This window comes from Oncorhynchus mykiss, unplaced genomic scaffold (genome assembly GCF_013265735.2).
Source record: "Oncorhynchus mykiss isolate Arlee unplaced genomic scaffold, USDA_OmykA_1.1 un_scaffold_186, whole genome shotgun sequence".
In the NCBI taxonomy this organism is placed as follows: domain Eukaryota; kingdom Metazoa; phylum Chordata; class Actinopteri; order Salmoniformes; family Salmonidae; genus Oncorhynchus; species Oncorhynchus mykiss.
In genome coordinates, this window is record NW_023493673.1 from 608596 (window position 1) to 624598 (window position 16003).

General features: G+C 47.4%; 1 protein-coding gene across 4 annotated transcripts in view; it reads left to right on the plus strand.

Annotated features, from left to right (window-relative positions):
- LOC110506972 (ubiquitin thioesterase ZRANB1) overlaps positions 1 to 16003 on the plus strand; it is a 68671-nt gene that overhangs the window by 3902 nt on the left and 48766 nt on the right. Inside the window, exons 1-2 of one of the 4 annotated variants that reach the window (XM_036972618.1) lie at positions 4855 to 4875; positions 6711 to 7749. In XM_036972618.1, the coding sequence (XP_036828513.1) occupies positions 6774 to 7749 (976 nt within the window). In that variant the 5' untranslated portion in view covers positions 4855 to 4875; positions 6711 to 6773. The other 3 variants (XM_036972615.1, XM_036972616.1, XM_036972617.1) reach the window with 3 other exon arrangements.

The following is a 16003-nucleotide window of genomic DNA, read 5'->3' on the forward strand; positions in this document are numbered from 1 at the left end:
TTCCTCATCTCCTCTCTTCACACTCTCCCTCATTCCTCTTCTCCTCTCATCTCTTGTTCCTCATCTCCTCTCTTCACACTCTCCCTCATTCCTCTTCTCCTCTCATCTCTTGTTCCTCATCTCCTCTCTTCACACTCTCCCTCATTCCTCTTCTCCTCTCATCTCTTGTTCCTCATCTCCTCTCTTCACACTCTCCCTCATTCCTCTTCTCCTCTCATCTCTTGTTCCTCATCTCCTCTCTTCACACTCTCCCTCATTCCTCCAATCCTCCAATTGTTGTGCTGTGTTCACTTTTACAGGAAGGTGGTCGCGGCGGCCCTTCTTTTTGCCATCGGACCTTGTCATCGAAGTCTGGCATTCTCTGGATTTATAGTGCTTTCAAGACAACTGGGAACTCTATTATGACGTCAGTGATCTTCAGGTCGGAGTTCTAGAAGGAGGCTCGAGTTCTCGACTTGGAATTCCGATTTGAATGACCGTTCACAACGTATTTTCACAGTGGGATCTTGTTTTTTTTTCAGAGTTCCCAGTTGTCTTGAACTCACTAAAGTCTGAGATTTCCCAGTTCCGAGTTCCCAGTTGTCTTGAACTCACTAAAGTCTGAGATTTCCCAGTTCCGAGTTCCCAGTTGTCTTGAACTCACTAAAGTCTGAGATTTCCCAGTTCAGAGTTTCCAATTGTTTTGAATGCGTCAGAAATCAAACTGGATTGACAGCGTGGCCAATGTAGTCAACCTTTTCTGGCCCATGGGTGTTGCACGTGAATGTTTATCCTTTTAAGATTGGAAAAGAGACTCTTAAACCCAGACGTAGAGCACACACCCTCTCCACTGAATAGCAGGCTAGTGATTGCTTTGTAATGCTTGCAGTTAGCCACGGATTCCTTCCAAACCACTCAATGTTGAATTTGCGATTTCCAACTTGTTGTGTAATGTTCATGTCCAATGTCCGATGAACACCGATTAGGTTTTATCTAGACTTTCTCTTCATATGATGGAGTTTCTTCACGAGTTCCCAGTTGTCTTGAACTCACTGAAGTCAGATTTTGCAGGTCCGAGTGAAGTTGTATTGGGTGTGACATAAATCATGCTTCAATAACAGCATGGCCAATGTTGAATTTTTTATCATTTTCAGCTTGGAAAAGAGACCCTTAATCCCAGAATTGAGACAAGACAGCCACTCCACTGAATAGCAGGCTAGTGATTGCTTTGCAATGCTTGCAGTTAGTCACTGATTCCTTCAAAACCTTGTTGAATTTGCGATTTCCAACTTGTGTAATGTTTATGTCCAATGCACGATGAGCACCGAAATGCCTATAATTTCTTATTTCTCTTCATATGACAAGGATTGAAAAGGATGTGCCAGTAGATAGTTGACTTGATTCACGATGATGGCTGCTAGCTACGATTTTGAAAGTATGATGTTGACATGATCAGTCCAATCAAAGCTACTGTAGATATAACGTGATTTGACATCATTTTATCTGTGGCCAATGACCTTGAGCCTTCTTGGATGGGCACCTCTAATGTAACTCAGCAGCATCAAAGGGGCTTGAATTTTTGAGCTCTCCCTGTGGATTTGGCGGTGACGTAGTGTCCCCATGAGTGACAGAACACTGAGCCAATCACGGCGCAACTAGAGAACATTACCAACCCCTTTGCTCTGTATTTTCCACCCGCTGCAGAATGCTGTAGTAGCCATGCTGGATAAGTGTGCCTTGAATTCTAAATAAATCACAGACAGTGTCACCAGCAAAGCACCCACACACCATCAGACCTCCTCCTCCATGCTTCACGGTGGGAACCACACATGCAGAGATCATCCGCTCACCTACTCTGTGTCTCACAAAGACACGGTGGTTGGAACAAAAAATCTCACATTTGGACTCATCAGACGAAAAGACAGATTTCCACCGTTCTAATGTTCATTGCGTGTGTTTCTTGGCCCAAGCAAGTCTCTTCTTCTGATTGGTGTCCTTTAGTAGTGGTTTCTTTGCAGCAATTGGACCATGAAGGCCTGATTCATGCAGTCTCAGAACAGTCTCAACAGTTGACGTTGAGATGTGTCTGTTACTTGAACTCTGTGAAGCATTTATTTGGGCTGCAATTACAGAGGCTGGTAACTCTAATGAACTTATCCTCCACAGCAGAGGTAACTCTAGGTCTTCATTTCCTGTGGCTGTCCTCATGAGAGTCAGTTTCATCACAGCACTTCATGGTTTTTGCGAGTGCACTTGAAGAAACTTTCAAAGTTCTTGAAATTTTCCGGATTGACTGACCTTCATGCCTTAAAGTAATGATGGACTGTTGTTTCTCTTTGCTTATTTGAGCTGTTCTTGCCATAATATGGACTTGGTATTTTACCAAATAGGGATATATTCTGTATACCACCCATACCTTGTCACAAGATAACTGATTGGCTCAAACGTATTAAGAAGGAAAGAAAGTCCACAAATGAACGTTTAACAAGGCACACCTGTTAATTAAAATGCATTCCAGGTGATTATCTCCTGAAGCTGGTTGAGAGAATGCCAAGAGTGTGCAAAGCTGGCATCAAGACAAAGGGTGGCTACTTTGAAGAATCTCAAATATAAAATATATTTTGATTAACACTTTTTTTGGTTACTACATGATTCCATATGTGTTATTTCATAGTTTTGATGTCTTCACTATTATTCTACAATGTAGAAAATAGATTTAAACAAAGAAAAACCTTTGAATGAGTAGGTGTTCTAGAACCCTGGAATGAGTAGGTGTTCTAGAACCCTGGAATGAGTAGGTGTTCTAGAACCCTGGAATGAGTAGGTGTGTCCAAACTTTTGACTGGTACTGTTTATATATATATATATATATATATATATATATATATATATATATATATTTTTTTTAGCTAAACAGGTGAGCATTTTGAAGTGTCACAGTGGTTCTTTTAGAAAAAATGTAACTTGCAAGAATATGGACATTTCCCAGAGAGGAAGTGGCGAAGTGAGAAGATTTGTCTGCCCGTGCCAGTTAAGTCCCTTTTTTATATGGAGGTCTAGAAGAGAGGGTCGAATTACATGAGGATTATACGATCTAATTAAAGTTTTGTAATGTTTAGGTTGCACGTGACTTGGGAACTTTGAGAAAAATGATTTAGGGGTTATCTAGTTTGGGCAAAAGACCGTCCTCCGTCCTCTCTCCTCTGTGACCCTGAAACCGATAAGTGTTTAAGTGGTCGAGGAGTTTGTAAATGGAAAATTGTCCTCCCCTTCTCGGTAGCCACCTTTCATCGAGGATACTCGATGTGTATCCAGCAGGAGGTGAGCAGATCTAATTGATAAAAGGCCTTGGTTGTGACCGTCGTTCACACATGTACCCAGTGGTGGAAAAAGTACCCAGCTGTCATACTTGAGTAAAAGTAAAGATACCTTAATAAAAACAAATGACTCAAGTAAAAGTGAAAGTCACCCAGTAAAATACTACTTGAGTAAAAGTTTTTTAAAAAGTATCTGTTTTTAAATTATTATTATTTTTTTTAATTGTACCCCTTTTTCCCCCCAATTTCGTGGTATCCAATTGTTGTAGTACCTACTATCTTGTCTCATTGCTACAACTCCCGTACGGGCTCGGGAGAGACGAAGGCTGAACGTCATGCGTCCTCCGATACACAACCCAACCAGCCGTACTGCTTCTTAACACAGCACGCATCCAACCCGGAAGCCAGCCGCACCAATGTGTCGGAGGCTACACCGTGCCCCTGGCAACCTTGGTACTCTATATTGGAGTAAAAGTACTCTATATTGGAGTAAAAGTACTCTATATTGGAGTAAAAGTACTCTATATTGGAGCAAAAGTACTCTATATTGGAGTAAAAGTACTCTATATTGGAGTAAAAGTACTCTATATTGGAGTAAAAGTACTCTATATTGGAGTAAAAGTACTCTATATTGGAGTAAAAGTACACAGATAATGTAAATGCTACACATCAAATTCCTGATATTAAGAAAACTAGACAGACAGGCACTCCAACACTCCAAACATAATTTACTAACGCAGTATTTTGTATTTAGTGAGTCTGCCAGATCAGAGGCAGTAGGGATGACAATGTTATATTGATAGGTGTGTGAATTGGACCATATTGCTGTCCTGCCTGAGCGTTTGAAATGTAACAAGTACCTTTTTAAGTGTCAGGGAAAATGTATGGAGTAAAAAGTACATTATCTTCTTTAGGAATGTAGTGGAGTGAAAGTAAAAGTTGTAAAAAATATAAATAGTAAATTAAATTACAGATACACCCAAAAAATACTTAAGTACTACTTTAAAGTTGATTTACTTAATTACTTTACACACCTTTGTGAATCTGCCCTCTCATTGGCGAGAATCGTCCCACCTGATCTCGCCTCCTGCCTGCCTTCCTTCCTTCCTTCTTTGAGGACATGTATTTCCATCGTTAGAGCGGTCACTTAACTATCTTATATGATCTTTGCATTTCCCCCCCCTCAATCTTCTTCTTCATCTCTGCCTGACTACAATCAAAAAAAGGTGTATTGCCGCCACCTATTGGGTGGGGTGAAAACAAACACTTTAACGCAGAATGAGGACTGGGGGAAAGGTGAAACACATCCTCAAAATATCTATGTACTACCAAAGAATCTGTGGTACTACTCCTTCCGTCAGATTAAAACGTCTTTCCCCTCTATCTTCGTCGCAGCCAATAAAAACACAGGCGATTTTTTTTATGGCTCGGCATTCCGAGAGGAGAGACCTCTGAGCTTCTCAGCCAATGGTTTTTGAGGTGGCGAGGAGAAATGACGCAAGGGGAGAACATCTCGCGTCCTCTCTCTTCTACATTTATGTCAGTTAGCAGACGCTCTTTTCCAGACCGACTTACAGTAGTGAGTGCATACATTTTCATTTTTTATTTTTTCGTACTGGGCCCCGTGGCAATTGAACCCACAACCCTGAGGTTTCAAGCGCCATGCTCTACCAACTGCACACGGGACCTTCACTTCTCACCCCCTTCTCGAAACCCATTGGATGACAAAACCAGAGGTCCCGCCCCTCTGACCTTGTCCTCCAATGGGTTTTGAGAAGGAGGCGAGGAGAGGGAGGATTACAAGGAGAATGCTATTGAGACTCTCCAAAGGAATTGCAATTGTGATATTACCTAGGGGTCTTTTCCGAGATGCGGTTCATTTGGCTACGTTCAACTAAAATAACCGTTCATTTGGCTACGTTCAGCTAAAATGACCGTTAATTTGGCTCATAAACGGCACTTCGTTCAGTAGGTATATTGCTTAAAAATGAAGCTACCTAAAACCGTTAAAAAAAGTACACATCTTCAATGTAAAGCCCAAAAAGTTGCCCGACGTCATGTCAGATCCTGACATATGACTTCAAATACATTTCACCTGACCAAATGATGTAGATGCCCTGCAAAATAAATGGAGAAACAAGCACTGCAAAAAAATGCGTGTGGTGTGGAACAGAATGTGAGTATCCTCACAAACGATTGTTCTTGTGGTGAAGAATTACTATCTTCAGATACTTTTTTTTGTTTTATAATTTATCTGCAGTTAAAAATCGTCGTAACAGTAAGCAAATGAGAGAGTCAAATGAACCGACCTTTCACAAATGCAATTCGGTTCCCGTCGTTCATCAAAAAAGGATCCGTTCACAAGAAAAAAAAAAAAGAACCGATCGTTGCTGTTCGCGAACGATTCATCCCCACTAACCATGGAGTCCAGATTCACAACATGATATAAAGAGCGAAACGGAAGGGAGCTTTACACTATAACACAGTCCCCTTTTTATTTATTTTTCTCCCATATAGTTTACAGTGGGCAAAGATAAACATGTGAGAGAGAAAAAGGAGGGTCAAGAAATCCACTGGAAGAACGGACTAGAAAGGCAGGACTGAACGATTCAGGTTTGTTATGTTGTCTGGACCGAGGAGGAGGAAAAGTACACAGGGAAAGATACGATTCATCAATGAGTTAGGTAGCTAGGTAACTAGGTGACCATAGTTTTAGTAGCTAATGACAACGATCAATTGATCGACGACAAAAGACAATGTTGTTCATTATTGAGTATAATAGGATTAGCTAGCTAGTAGCTAACGTTAGCTAATGTTAATAGATTGGCAAAGCTAGCTAGCAAGCTAACCGTCCGCTAACTAGCTAGCGTAGCTAGCGTAGCTAACTAGTTAGTTAACATCGAACAATATCCTTTTAAAAAACCGGGGACGTTGAGGGGGGGGGGTGTTTATTTCAATATTTCACCCCCGACACAGACGGTAAAACAACAACAACATGGCTGTCCGTGTTTCAAACCCCGACAGGTGGTGTCTCCGTAACAAAAAGCGAACTAGTTAGCATTTCGCGCTAGCTAACGTTAATGGTGGTGGGGGGGGTTTGAGTTGCTTGGCAAAGCTACAGTGTTTAGTCCTGGTACTGAAGTCTGTGGTGGGCCCCTTAGCTACTAGCTAGACAGTATGTCCTGAGTTGGGAGTGTACGGAACATGAAATTGTCCTCGGTAAGCTTTAAAAAAAAAAACGGAATGAAATGCAGATAAATGTGTCGTCTTTCCAAACATTTAGTATTATTATCTTATTGTCTGTTCAGCTAAAAAGGTTTACCCTATCCATATTTGTTATTTTATATATATTTTTTTATGGTATGCAAACCATTTTTTGCTAAAAAACATTTCTGTGCATTTATGTCTCCGCAGACAGTGCCATACTGATCCCCTTGGTAACGGGATCAGAACCGTTTTCTTTCTACCTCGTCCGTGATGACCGAGGTGGGAGTGAAGTGGGCCTGCGACTACTGCACCTATGAGAACTGGCCGTCCGCTGTGAAGTGCACCATGTGTCGTGCACAGTGCCCCAGCAGTCCCATAATCACAAAGGAGACCTACAATAGCAGCCCCAGCAGTCTTAGTACGGAGCCTAGTTGTGGCTGGCAGGACCCTCCAAGCCCCGAGGGAAGCTGTGGTAGCCTCCTCATCTACCCAGACTCCAGTGCCAGGCCCCGTGTCAAGCCCCCCAGCATGGCTGAGAATAGCTCCAAATGGTCCTGTCAGATGTGCACCTACTTGAACTGGCCCCGTGCCATCCGCTGTACCCAGTGTCTGTGTCAGCGCCACCAGAGGACCCCATGCAGCCCCACAGAGGCCCCCCAGACATCAGGCTCCAATGTGGGCCACCGCCCAGCCCCTCCCCCCATGGACCCTTGTACAGAGGAGTACAACGACCGGAACAGACTCAACAGACTCAACACCCGAGGTGGTGGTGGTGGTGGCGGCAGTAGCAGTGGGCAGCACTGGACTTGCACGGCCTGTACTTACCAGAACTATCCCAAGACCCGGAAGTGCATTGTCTGCGACCACCCACAGCCTCAACCTAACAACCGGGAGGCTATTCCTATAGAGCTGGCTGGGCAGTCCGTGGAGTCTCCCTCCTCCACATCCTCAATCATCAATGAACAGGACAGAGACGGGGCCAGGTGGAGAGGGAGTGGGGGGAGCTGCAGTAGAGGGCTGAGCGGGGGACAGAGACAGGGACTGGGACAGAGGATGACTTCTCCACCCACCTCTAAGAAGGAGGCGGAGGTAAAGATGGACTTCCAGAGGATTGAGCTGGCGGCCGGGGCGATGGGCAGCGAAGAGGAGCAGCATCGCCGCCCGGAGAACATTGATTTCAAGAAGACCAAACAGATTAAGAACAGGATGAGGAAAACTGACTGGCTGTTCCTTAATGCTTGTGCAGGTGAGTGAGTGGCTATTATAGGATCTAAGTTAGTGTTTACTGTACATAAAGTCTTCCTGTCTGTGAATGGACATTACAGACACAAGATCACTAACTGGCCAAGCTGCAGGAGTTCACCCTGGTTGTCACTAACTGGCCAAGCTGCAGTAGTTCACCCTGGTTGTCACTAACTGGCCAAGCTGCAGTAGTTCACCCTGGTTGTCACTAACTGGCCAAGCTGCAGTAGTTCACCCTGGTTGTCACTAACTGGCCAAGCTGCAGTAGTTCACCCTGGTTGTCACTAACTGGCCAAGCTGCAGTAGTTCACCCTGGTTGTCACTAACTGGCCAAGCTGCAGGAGTTCACCCTGGTTGTCACTAACTGGCCAAGCTGCAGGAGTTCACCCTGGTTGTCACTAACTGGCCAAGCTGCAGGAGTTCACCCTGGTTGTCACTAACTGGCCAAGCTGCAGTAGTTCACCCTGGTTGTCACTAACTGGCCAAGCTGCAGTAGTTCACCCTGGTTGTCACTAACTGGCCACGCTGCAGGAGTTCACCCTGGTTGTCACTAACTGGCCAAGCTGCAGGAGTTCACCCTGGTTGTCACTAACTGGCCAAGCTGCAGTAGTTCACCCTGGTTGTCACTAACTGGCCACGCTGCAGGAGTTCACCCTGGTTGTGACTAACTGGCCAAGCTGCAGTAGTTCACCCTGGTTGTCACTAACTGGCCAAGCTGCAGTAGTTCACCCTGGTTGTCACTAACTGGCCAAGCTGCAGTAGTTCACCCTGGTTGTCACTAACTGGCCACGCTGCAGGAGTTCACCCTGGTTGTCACTAACTGGCCAAGCTGCAGGAGTTCACCCTGGTTGTCACTAACTGGCCAAGCTGCAGGAGTTCACCCTGGTTGTCACTAACTGGCCAAGTTACAAAGTTATGAAGGGGGGGGGGGGGGATCTATAGTTAGATATCACAATATTATTTAGTAAGATATTATATCGATACTTTGACTCTCGTGTATCCATTTTGTGTTGTTAGCTAGCGCTAGTCGTCTGTACCTGCACCAAACTCTGGTATTTTTAATCCTATAGGTTATTCTTTGTACCCCTCGTATAGTCGGTGTCTACGCCCCTGGGGAAATCTCATTAGCATAATACAAACATCTGTCTGTGTGTTAAGTGGTTTTGTTGTTGTTGTATGGGCTGTCTCTCAATCCACAGCATCCACCAATGACTGCCCTCCGCCTCTGAGGTGGGAGGCGGCCGAGCTACAGCGGTGTTTGTCAGACACGAGACATCCAGAAAATTAGATTTTTCTCAGGAAAACATTTGTAGCGTCCCCAATTGTTTTCGTCTACAAACTCTATGGAAAGATGAGACTCTCACGATGGTGTTCTCATGGTTTTCAGGGTGTCCGTGGGTCCTTAGGCTCAAAATGTCTTAAATTCAGTTTTCTCGGGTCTTAAATGTGACGGAGTGACTACCGTGGTTCTGTTATATTGTGCCGATGCTTAATTGATGCTACGTGAGGAGAAAAATAAAATATTATTGAACATAAAAAAAAATACTCAAATAATACTCTGAATATGATGCTGGAGAGAGACCCACATGGGCCTCTGTGTTCATGTCTGGTCGTACGCCTGGAGAGAGACCCACATGGGCCTCTGTGTTCATGTCTGGTCGTACGCCTGGAGAGAGACCCACATGGGCCTCTGTGTTCATGTCTGGTCGTACGCCTGGAGAGAGACCCACACGGGCCTCTGTGTTCATGTCTGGTCGTACGCCTGGAGAGAGACCCACACGGGCCTCTGTGTTCATGTCTGGTCGTACGCCTGGAGAGAGACCCACACGGGCCTCTGTGTTCATGTCTGGTCGTACGCCTGGAGAGAGACCCACATGGGCCTCTGTGTTCATGTCTGGTCGTACGCCTGGAGAGAGACCCACATGGGCCTCTGTGTTCATGTCTGGTCGTACGCCTGGAGAGCGACCCACACGGGCCTCTGTGTTCATGTCTGGTCGTACGCCTGGAGAGAGACCCACATGGGCCTCTGTGTTCATGTCTGGTCGTACGCCTGGAGAGAGACCCACATGGGCCTCTGTGTTCATGTCTGGTCGTACGCCTGGAGAGAGACCCACATGGGCCTCTGTGTTCATGTCTGGTCGTACGCCTGGAGAGAGACCCACATGGGCCTCTGTGTTCATGTCTGGTCGTACGCCTGGAGAGAGACCCACATGGGCCTCTGTGTTCATGTCTGGTCGTACGCCTGGAGAGAGACCCACATGGGCCTCTGTGTTCATGTCTGGTCGTACGCCTGGAGAGAGACCCACATGGGCCTCTGTGTTCATGTCTGGTCGTACGCCTGGAGAGAGACCCACATGGGCCTCTGTGTTCATGTCTGGTCGTACGCCTGGAGAGAGACCCACATGGGCCTCTGTGTTCATGTCTGGTCGTACGCCTGGAGAGAGACCCACACGGGCCTCTGTGTTCATGTCTGGTCGTACGCCTGGAGAGAGACCCACATGGGCCTCTGTGTTCATGTCTGGTCGTACGCCTGGAGAGAGACCCACATGGGCCTCTGTGTTCATGTCTGGTCGTACGCCTGGAGAGAGACCCACATGGGCCTCTGTGTTCATGTCTGGTCGTACGCCTGGAGAGAGACCCACATGGGCCTCTGTGTTCATGTCTGGTCGTACGCCTGGAGAGAGACCCACATGGGCCTCTGTGTTCATGTCATGTCTGGTCGCACGCCTGGAGAGCGGCCCACATGGGCCTCTGTGTACACGTCTGGTCGCACGCCTGGAGAGCGGCCCACATGGGCCTCTGTGTTCATGTCTGGTCGCACGCCTGGAGAGCGACCCACATGGGCCTCTGTGTTCATGTCATGTCTGGTCGCACGCCTGGAGAGCGGCCCACATGGGCCTCTGTGTTCATGTCTGGTCACACGCCTGGAGAGCGACCCACATGGGCCTCTGTGTTCATGTCTGGTCACACGCCTGGAGAGCGGCCCACATGGGCCTCTGTGTTCACGTCATGTCTGGTCGCACGCCTGGAGAGCGACCCACATGGGCCTCTGTGTTCACGTCATGTCTGGTCGCACGCCTGGAGAGCGACCCACATGGGCCTCTGTGTTCACGTCTGGTCGCACGCCTGGAGAGCGACCCACATGGGCCTCTGTGTACACGTCTGGTTGCACGCCTGGAGAGCGACCCACATGGGCCTCTGTGTTCACGTCATGTCTGGTCGCACACCTGGAGAGCGACCCACATGGGCCTCTGTGTACACGTCTGGTCGCACGCCTGGAGAGCGACCCACATGGGCCTCTGTGTTCACGTCATGTCTGGTCGCACGCCTGGAGAGCGACCCACATGGGCCTCTGTGTTCATGTCTGGTCGCACGCCTGGAGAGCGACCCACATGGGCCTCTGTGTTCACGTCATGTCTGGTCGCACGCCTGGAGAGCGACCCACATGGGCCTCTGTGTTCACGTCATGTCTGGTCGCACGCCTGGAGAGCGACCCACATGGGCCTCTGTGTTAATGTCATGTCTGGTCGCACGCCTGGAGAGCGACCCACATGGGCCTCTGTGTTTATGTCTGGTCGCACGCCTGGAGAGCGACCCACATGGGCCTCTGTGTTCATGTCTGGTCGCACGCCTGGAGAGCGACCCACATGGGCCTCTGTGTTCACGTCATGTCTGGTCACACGCCTGGAGAGCGATCCACATGGGCCTCTGTGTTCATGTCTGGTCGCACGCCTGGAGAGCGACCCACATGGGCCTCTGTGTTCATGTCTGGTCGCACGCCTGGAGAGCGACCCACATGGGCCTCTGTGTACACCTCACGTCTGGTCGTACGCCTGGAGAGCGACCCACATCTGCCTCTGTGTACACGTCTGGTTGCACGCCGGAGAGCGACCCACATCTGCCTCTGTGTACACATCTGGTTGCACGCCGGAGAGCGACCCACATCTGCCTCTGTGTACACCTCACGTCTGGTTGCACGCCGGAGAGCGACCCACATCTGCCTCTGTGTACACCTCATGTCTGGCCGTACACCTGGAGAGCGACCCACATGGGCCTCTGTATTCACGTCATGTCTGGTCGCACGCCTGGAGAGCGACCCACATGGGTCCCTGTGTTCACGTCATGTGCATGTGCCAGTATGAATCAGGCTGTTGCCAGAGGAGAGAGCCAGGTAGCCAATAGGTCTACCATTTGATATATAAGCTGTGAGCGTTTATCTCTAAGCACTACTAGGTCTTGGCTAGATTGAATGCACTTGAGTAGAGATATATATGTTTTATGACTATCTAGAATGAAAATAGATGTGTTGCGGTTAGTGGCTCAGCAGCTGCATTGTTACATAATGAACACACACATAACTACAGTATTATTAAGAAAGGGCTTAGTTAGAAGGGAATCTTGGACCCATTGAATCCCTGACTGTTTGTCTTTGCTGTTCTGGGAGAGTCTCTGATAGTGAAAGTATTCCCTCAGGCCTGTAAGGATGAAAAGCTACTTTGGCTAGGCTGGGGAGCAGACTGTGACAGAGAGGAGGAAGGCTGGGGAGCAGACTGTGACAGAGAGGAGGAGAGGTCTGCTCTCTGTCTGGGTCCAGTGGGAGAGTGGCGACCGAGGGAGGGACAGAGTGAGCAGGAGACGGACGGAGAGAAAGAGACGGACGGAGAGAAAGAGACGGACGGGGAGAAAGAGACGGACGGGGAGAAAGAGACGGACGGGGAGAAAGAGACGGACGGGGAGAAAGAGACGGACGGGGAGAAAGAGACGGACGGGGAGAAAGAGACGGAGACGGACGGGGAGAAAGAGACGGAGACGGACGGAGAAAGAGACGGAGACGGACGGAGAAAGAGACGGAGACGGACGGAGAAAGAGACGGAGACGGACGGAGAAAGAGACGGAGACGGACGGAGAAAGAGACGGAGACGGACGGAGAAAGAGACGGAGACGGACGGAGAAAGAGACGGAGACGGACGGAGAGAAAGAGACGGACGGACGAAGAGAAAGGGACGGACGGAGAGAAAGAGACGGACGGAGAGAAAGAGACGGACGGAGAGAAAGAGACGGACGAAGAGAAAGAGACGGACGGAGAGAAAGAGAAAGAGACGGACGGGGAGAAAGAAGAGAGACGGACGGAGAGAAAGAAAGAGACGGACGGGGAGAAAGAGACGGGGAGAAAGAGAAAGAGACGGACGGGGAGAAAGAGACGGACGAAGAGAAAGAGACGGGCGGGGAGAAAGAGACGGGCGGGGAGAAAGAGACGGACGGGGAGAAAGAGACGGACGAAGAGAAAGAGACGGACGGGGAGAAAGAGACGGACGGGGAGAAGCAGAGAGGCTGTCTCCCTCCCTCCCCTGGCTGTGTGTCCAGAAACTCCTCTCTCTCCTTGGGGACAGAGTGTGATCTAGAGGGACAGCCTCCTCTAGCTGGCTCTCCTTGGGGACGGTCTCCTTCTTGTCTATATTGAATACAACATTTAAACATTCAGTGTAGGCTGGGAAAAGTATGTGAACCCCCCTAGGCTAATGATTTCTCCAAAAGCTAATTGGAGTCAGGAGTCAGTTAACATGGAGCCCAATCAATGAGATGAGATTGGAGATGTTGGTTAGAGCTGCCTTGCCCTATAAAAAAACACTCACAAAATGTTAGTTTGCTGTTCACAAGAAGCATTGCCTGATGTGACCCATGCCTCGAACAGAAGAGATCTCAGAAGACCTAAGATGAAGAATTGTCAACTTGCATAAAGCTGGAAAGGGTTACAAAAGTATCTCTAAAAGCCTCGACGTTCATCAGTCCACGCTAAGACAAATTGTCTATAAATGGAGAAAGCTCAGCACTGTTGCTACTCTCCCTAGGAGTGGCCGTGCTGAAAAGATGACTGCAAGAGCACAGGAGCAGAATGCTCAATGAGGTTAAGAAGAATCCTAGAGTGTCAACTAAAGACTTACAGAAATCTCTGGAACATGCTAACATCTCTGTTGATGACTAAAACACTAAACAAGAACGGTGTTCATGGGAGGACCACGGAAGAAGACATTGCTGTCCAAAAAACCCATTGCTGCACGTCTGAAGTTTGCAGAAGAGCACCTGGATGTTCCACAGCGCTACTGGCAGAATATTCCGTGGACAGATGGAACTACAGATGAGTCTTTTGGAAGGAACACACATGGGGGAGAAAAAAAGTCACAGTACACCAACAGCAACCTCATCCCAACTGTAAAGTATGGTGGAGGGAGCATCATGGTTTGGGACTGCTTCAGGGCCTGGACTGCTTGCTATCATCAACGGAGAAATGAATTCCCAAGTTTATCAAGATATTTTGCAGGAGAATGTTAGGCTATCTATCCGCCAGTTTAAGCGCAACAGAAGTTGGGTGACGCAACAGGACAACGACCCAAAACACAGAAGTAAATCAACAACAGAGTGGCTTCAACAGAAGAAAAATATGCCTTCTGGAGTGGCCCAGTAGGACTCCTGACCTCAACCCGATTGAGATGCTGTGGCATGACCTCAAGAGAGCAGTTCACACCAGACATCCCAAGAATATTGCAGAACTGAAACAGTTTTGTAAAGAGGAATGGTCCAAAATTCCTCCTGACCGTTGTGCAGGTCTGATCCACAACTAGAGAAAACGTTTGGTTGAGGTTATTGCTGCCAAAGGAGGGTCAACCAGTTATTAAACCCAAGGGTTCACCTACTTTTCCCACCCTGTACTGTGAATGTTGACACGCTGTGTTCCATAAAGACATGAACACGTATAATTGTTTGTGTGTTATTAGTTTAAAGCAGACTGTGTTTGTCTATTATTGTGACCTAGATGAAGATCAGATCAAATTTTATGACCCAATTTATGCAGAAATCCAGGTATTTCCGAAAGGTTCACATACTTTTCCTTGCCACTTTATGTCCTAATAATTCAAAAACATTGCTCAGAAAACCAGGTGTTTTTAATCAGCGTATCGCTTACTTCAAATATGACCCGTTCACACGTTTAAGATCAGCAGAGAAAGGTGTCTACGTGACTGGCACACTCGGCCTTCTGCCATTTTAATCAGTTTCATATCCGGGGCGGCAGGGTAGCCTAGTGGTTAGAGTGTAGAGGCGGCAGGGTAGCCTAGTGGTTAGAGTGTAGAGGCGGCAGGGTAGCCTAGTGGTTAGAGCGTTGGACTAGTAACCGGAAGGTTGCAAGTTCAAATCCCCGAGCTGACAAGGTATAAATCTGTCATTCTGCCCCTGAACCCACTGTTCCCCGATAGGCCGTCATTGAAAATAAGTCAGTTAGGAACAAAAACTTTTTTTAAATAAAATAAATTATTAATATTCATGTAAACATAACTCACTGATGCTTCTTTAAACCTGGTTAGTGCTGACTGCTCTGCTGGACCAAGCAGCCACCCATCCATCCTAGCAGGAAGTTAAAAATAGCCTTGACATAACATGAGCACAACACTGTGACAGTCTGACCTTGGCTCTGATTTCTTCTCCCCTCTGTCCACAGTCAGACGGTCTGTTGTTGAGACACAAATAATATTGTCTTGGGACTTGCATATTGACCAATGACTGATGTTGACTGGGTGAGGGCTCTGTGAGGGCTGTCAACTCTCTCACCACCTCACAGCTCATCTAACTTAGTGATGAATACATTTATTGTCCTCTCTCTCTCTCTCTCTCTCTCTCTCTCTCTGATGTCTCTCTCTCTCTGATGTCTCTCTCTCTCTGATGTCTCTCTCTCTCTACGGCAGATGTCTCTGTCCGATTATGGAGTTTGTTATTGAGACACAAATAATAATGCCTTGGGACGTGCATATTGACCAATGACTGATGTTGACTGGGTGAGGGCTCTGTGATAAACACATTTACTGTCCTCTCTGAGGCACAGTCAATATATATCAAAAGAAAATATTAATCAGGCATCAGATCACAGTTTATTATTTGACCTTGCTGGTGAACATTAGGTCGGCTAACCTCTCCCCTCCCCCTCTATGGTCCGATGTCTGTCTCTATCCGGCTAGGGAGTTTGTTGTTGTTCAGATACAATAATGTCTTGAGTCGTTGTTGAGACAAAGTTGGCTAACACCTTGAAGGGGTACCTACTAACTGACCTAATGACTTCATGACTAGGGGCTGGTACAATTACCTACTAACTGACCTAATGACTTCATGACTAGGGGCTGGTACAATTACCTACTAACTGACCTAATGACTTCATGACTAGGGGCTGGTTCAATTACCTACTAACTGACCTAATGACTAGGGGCTGGTAC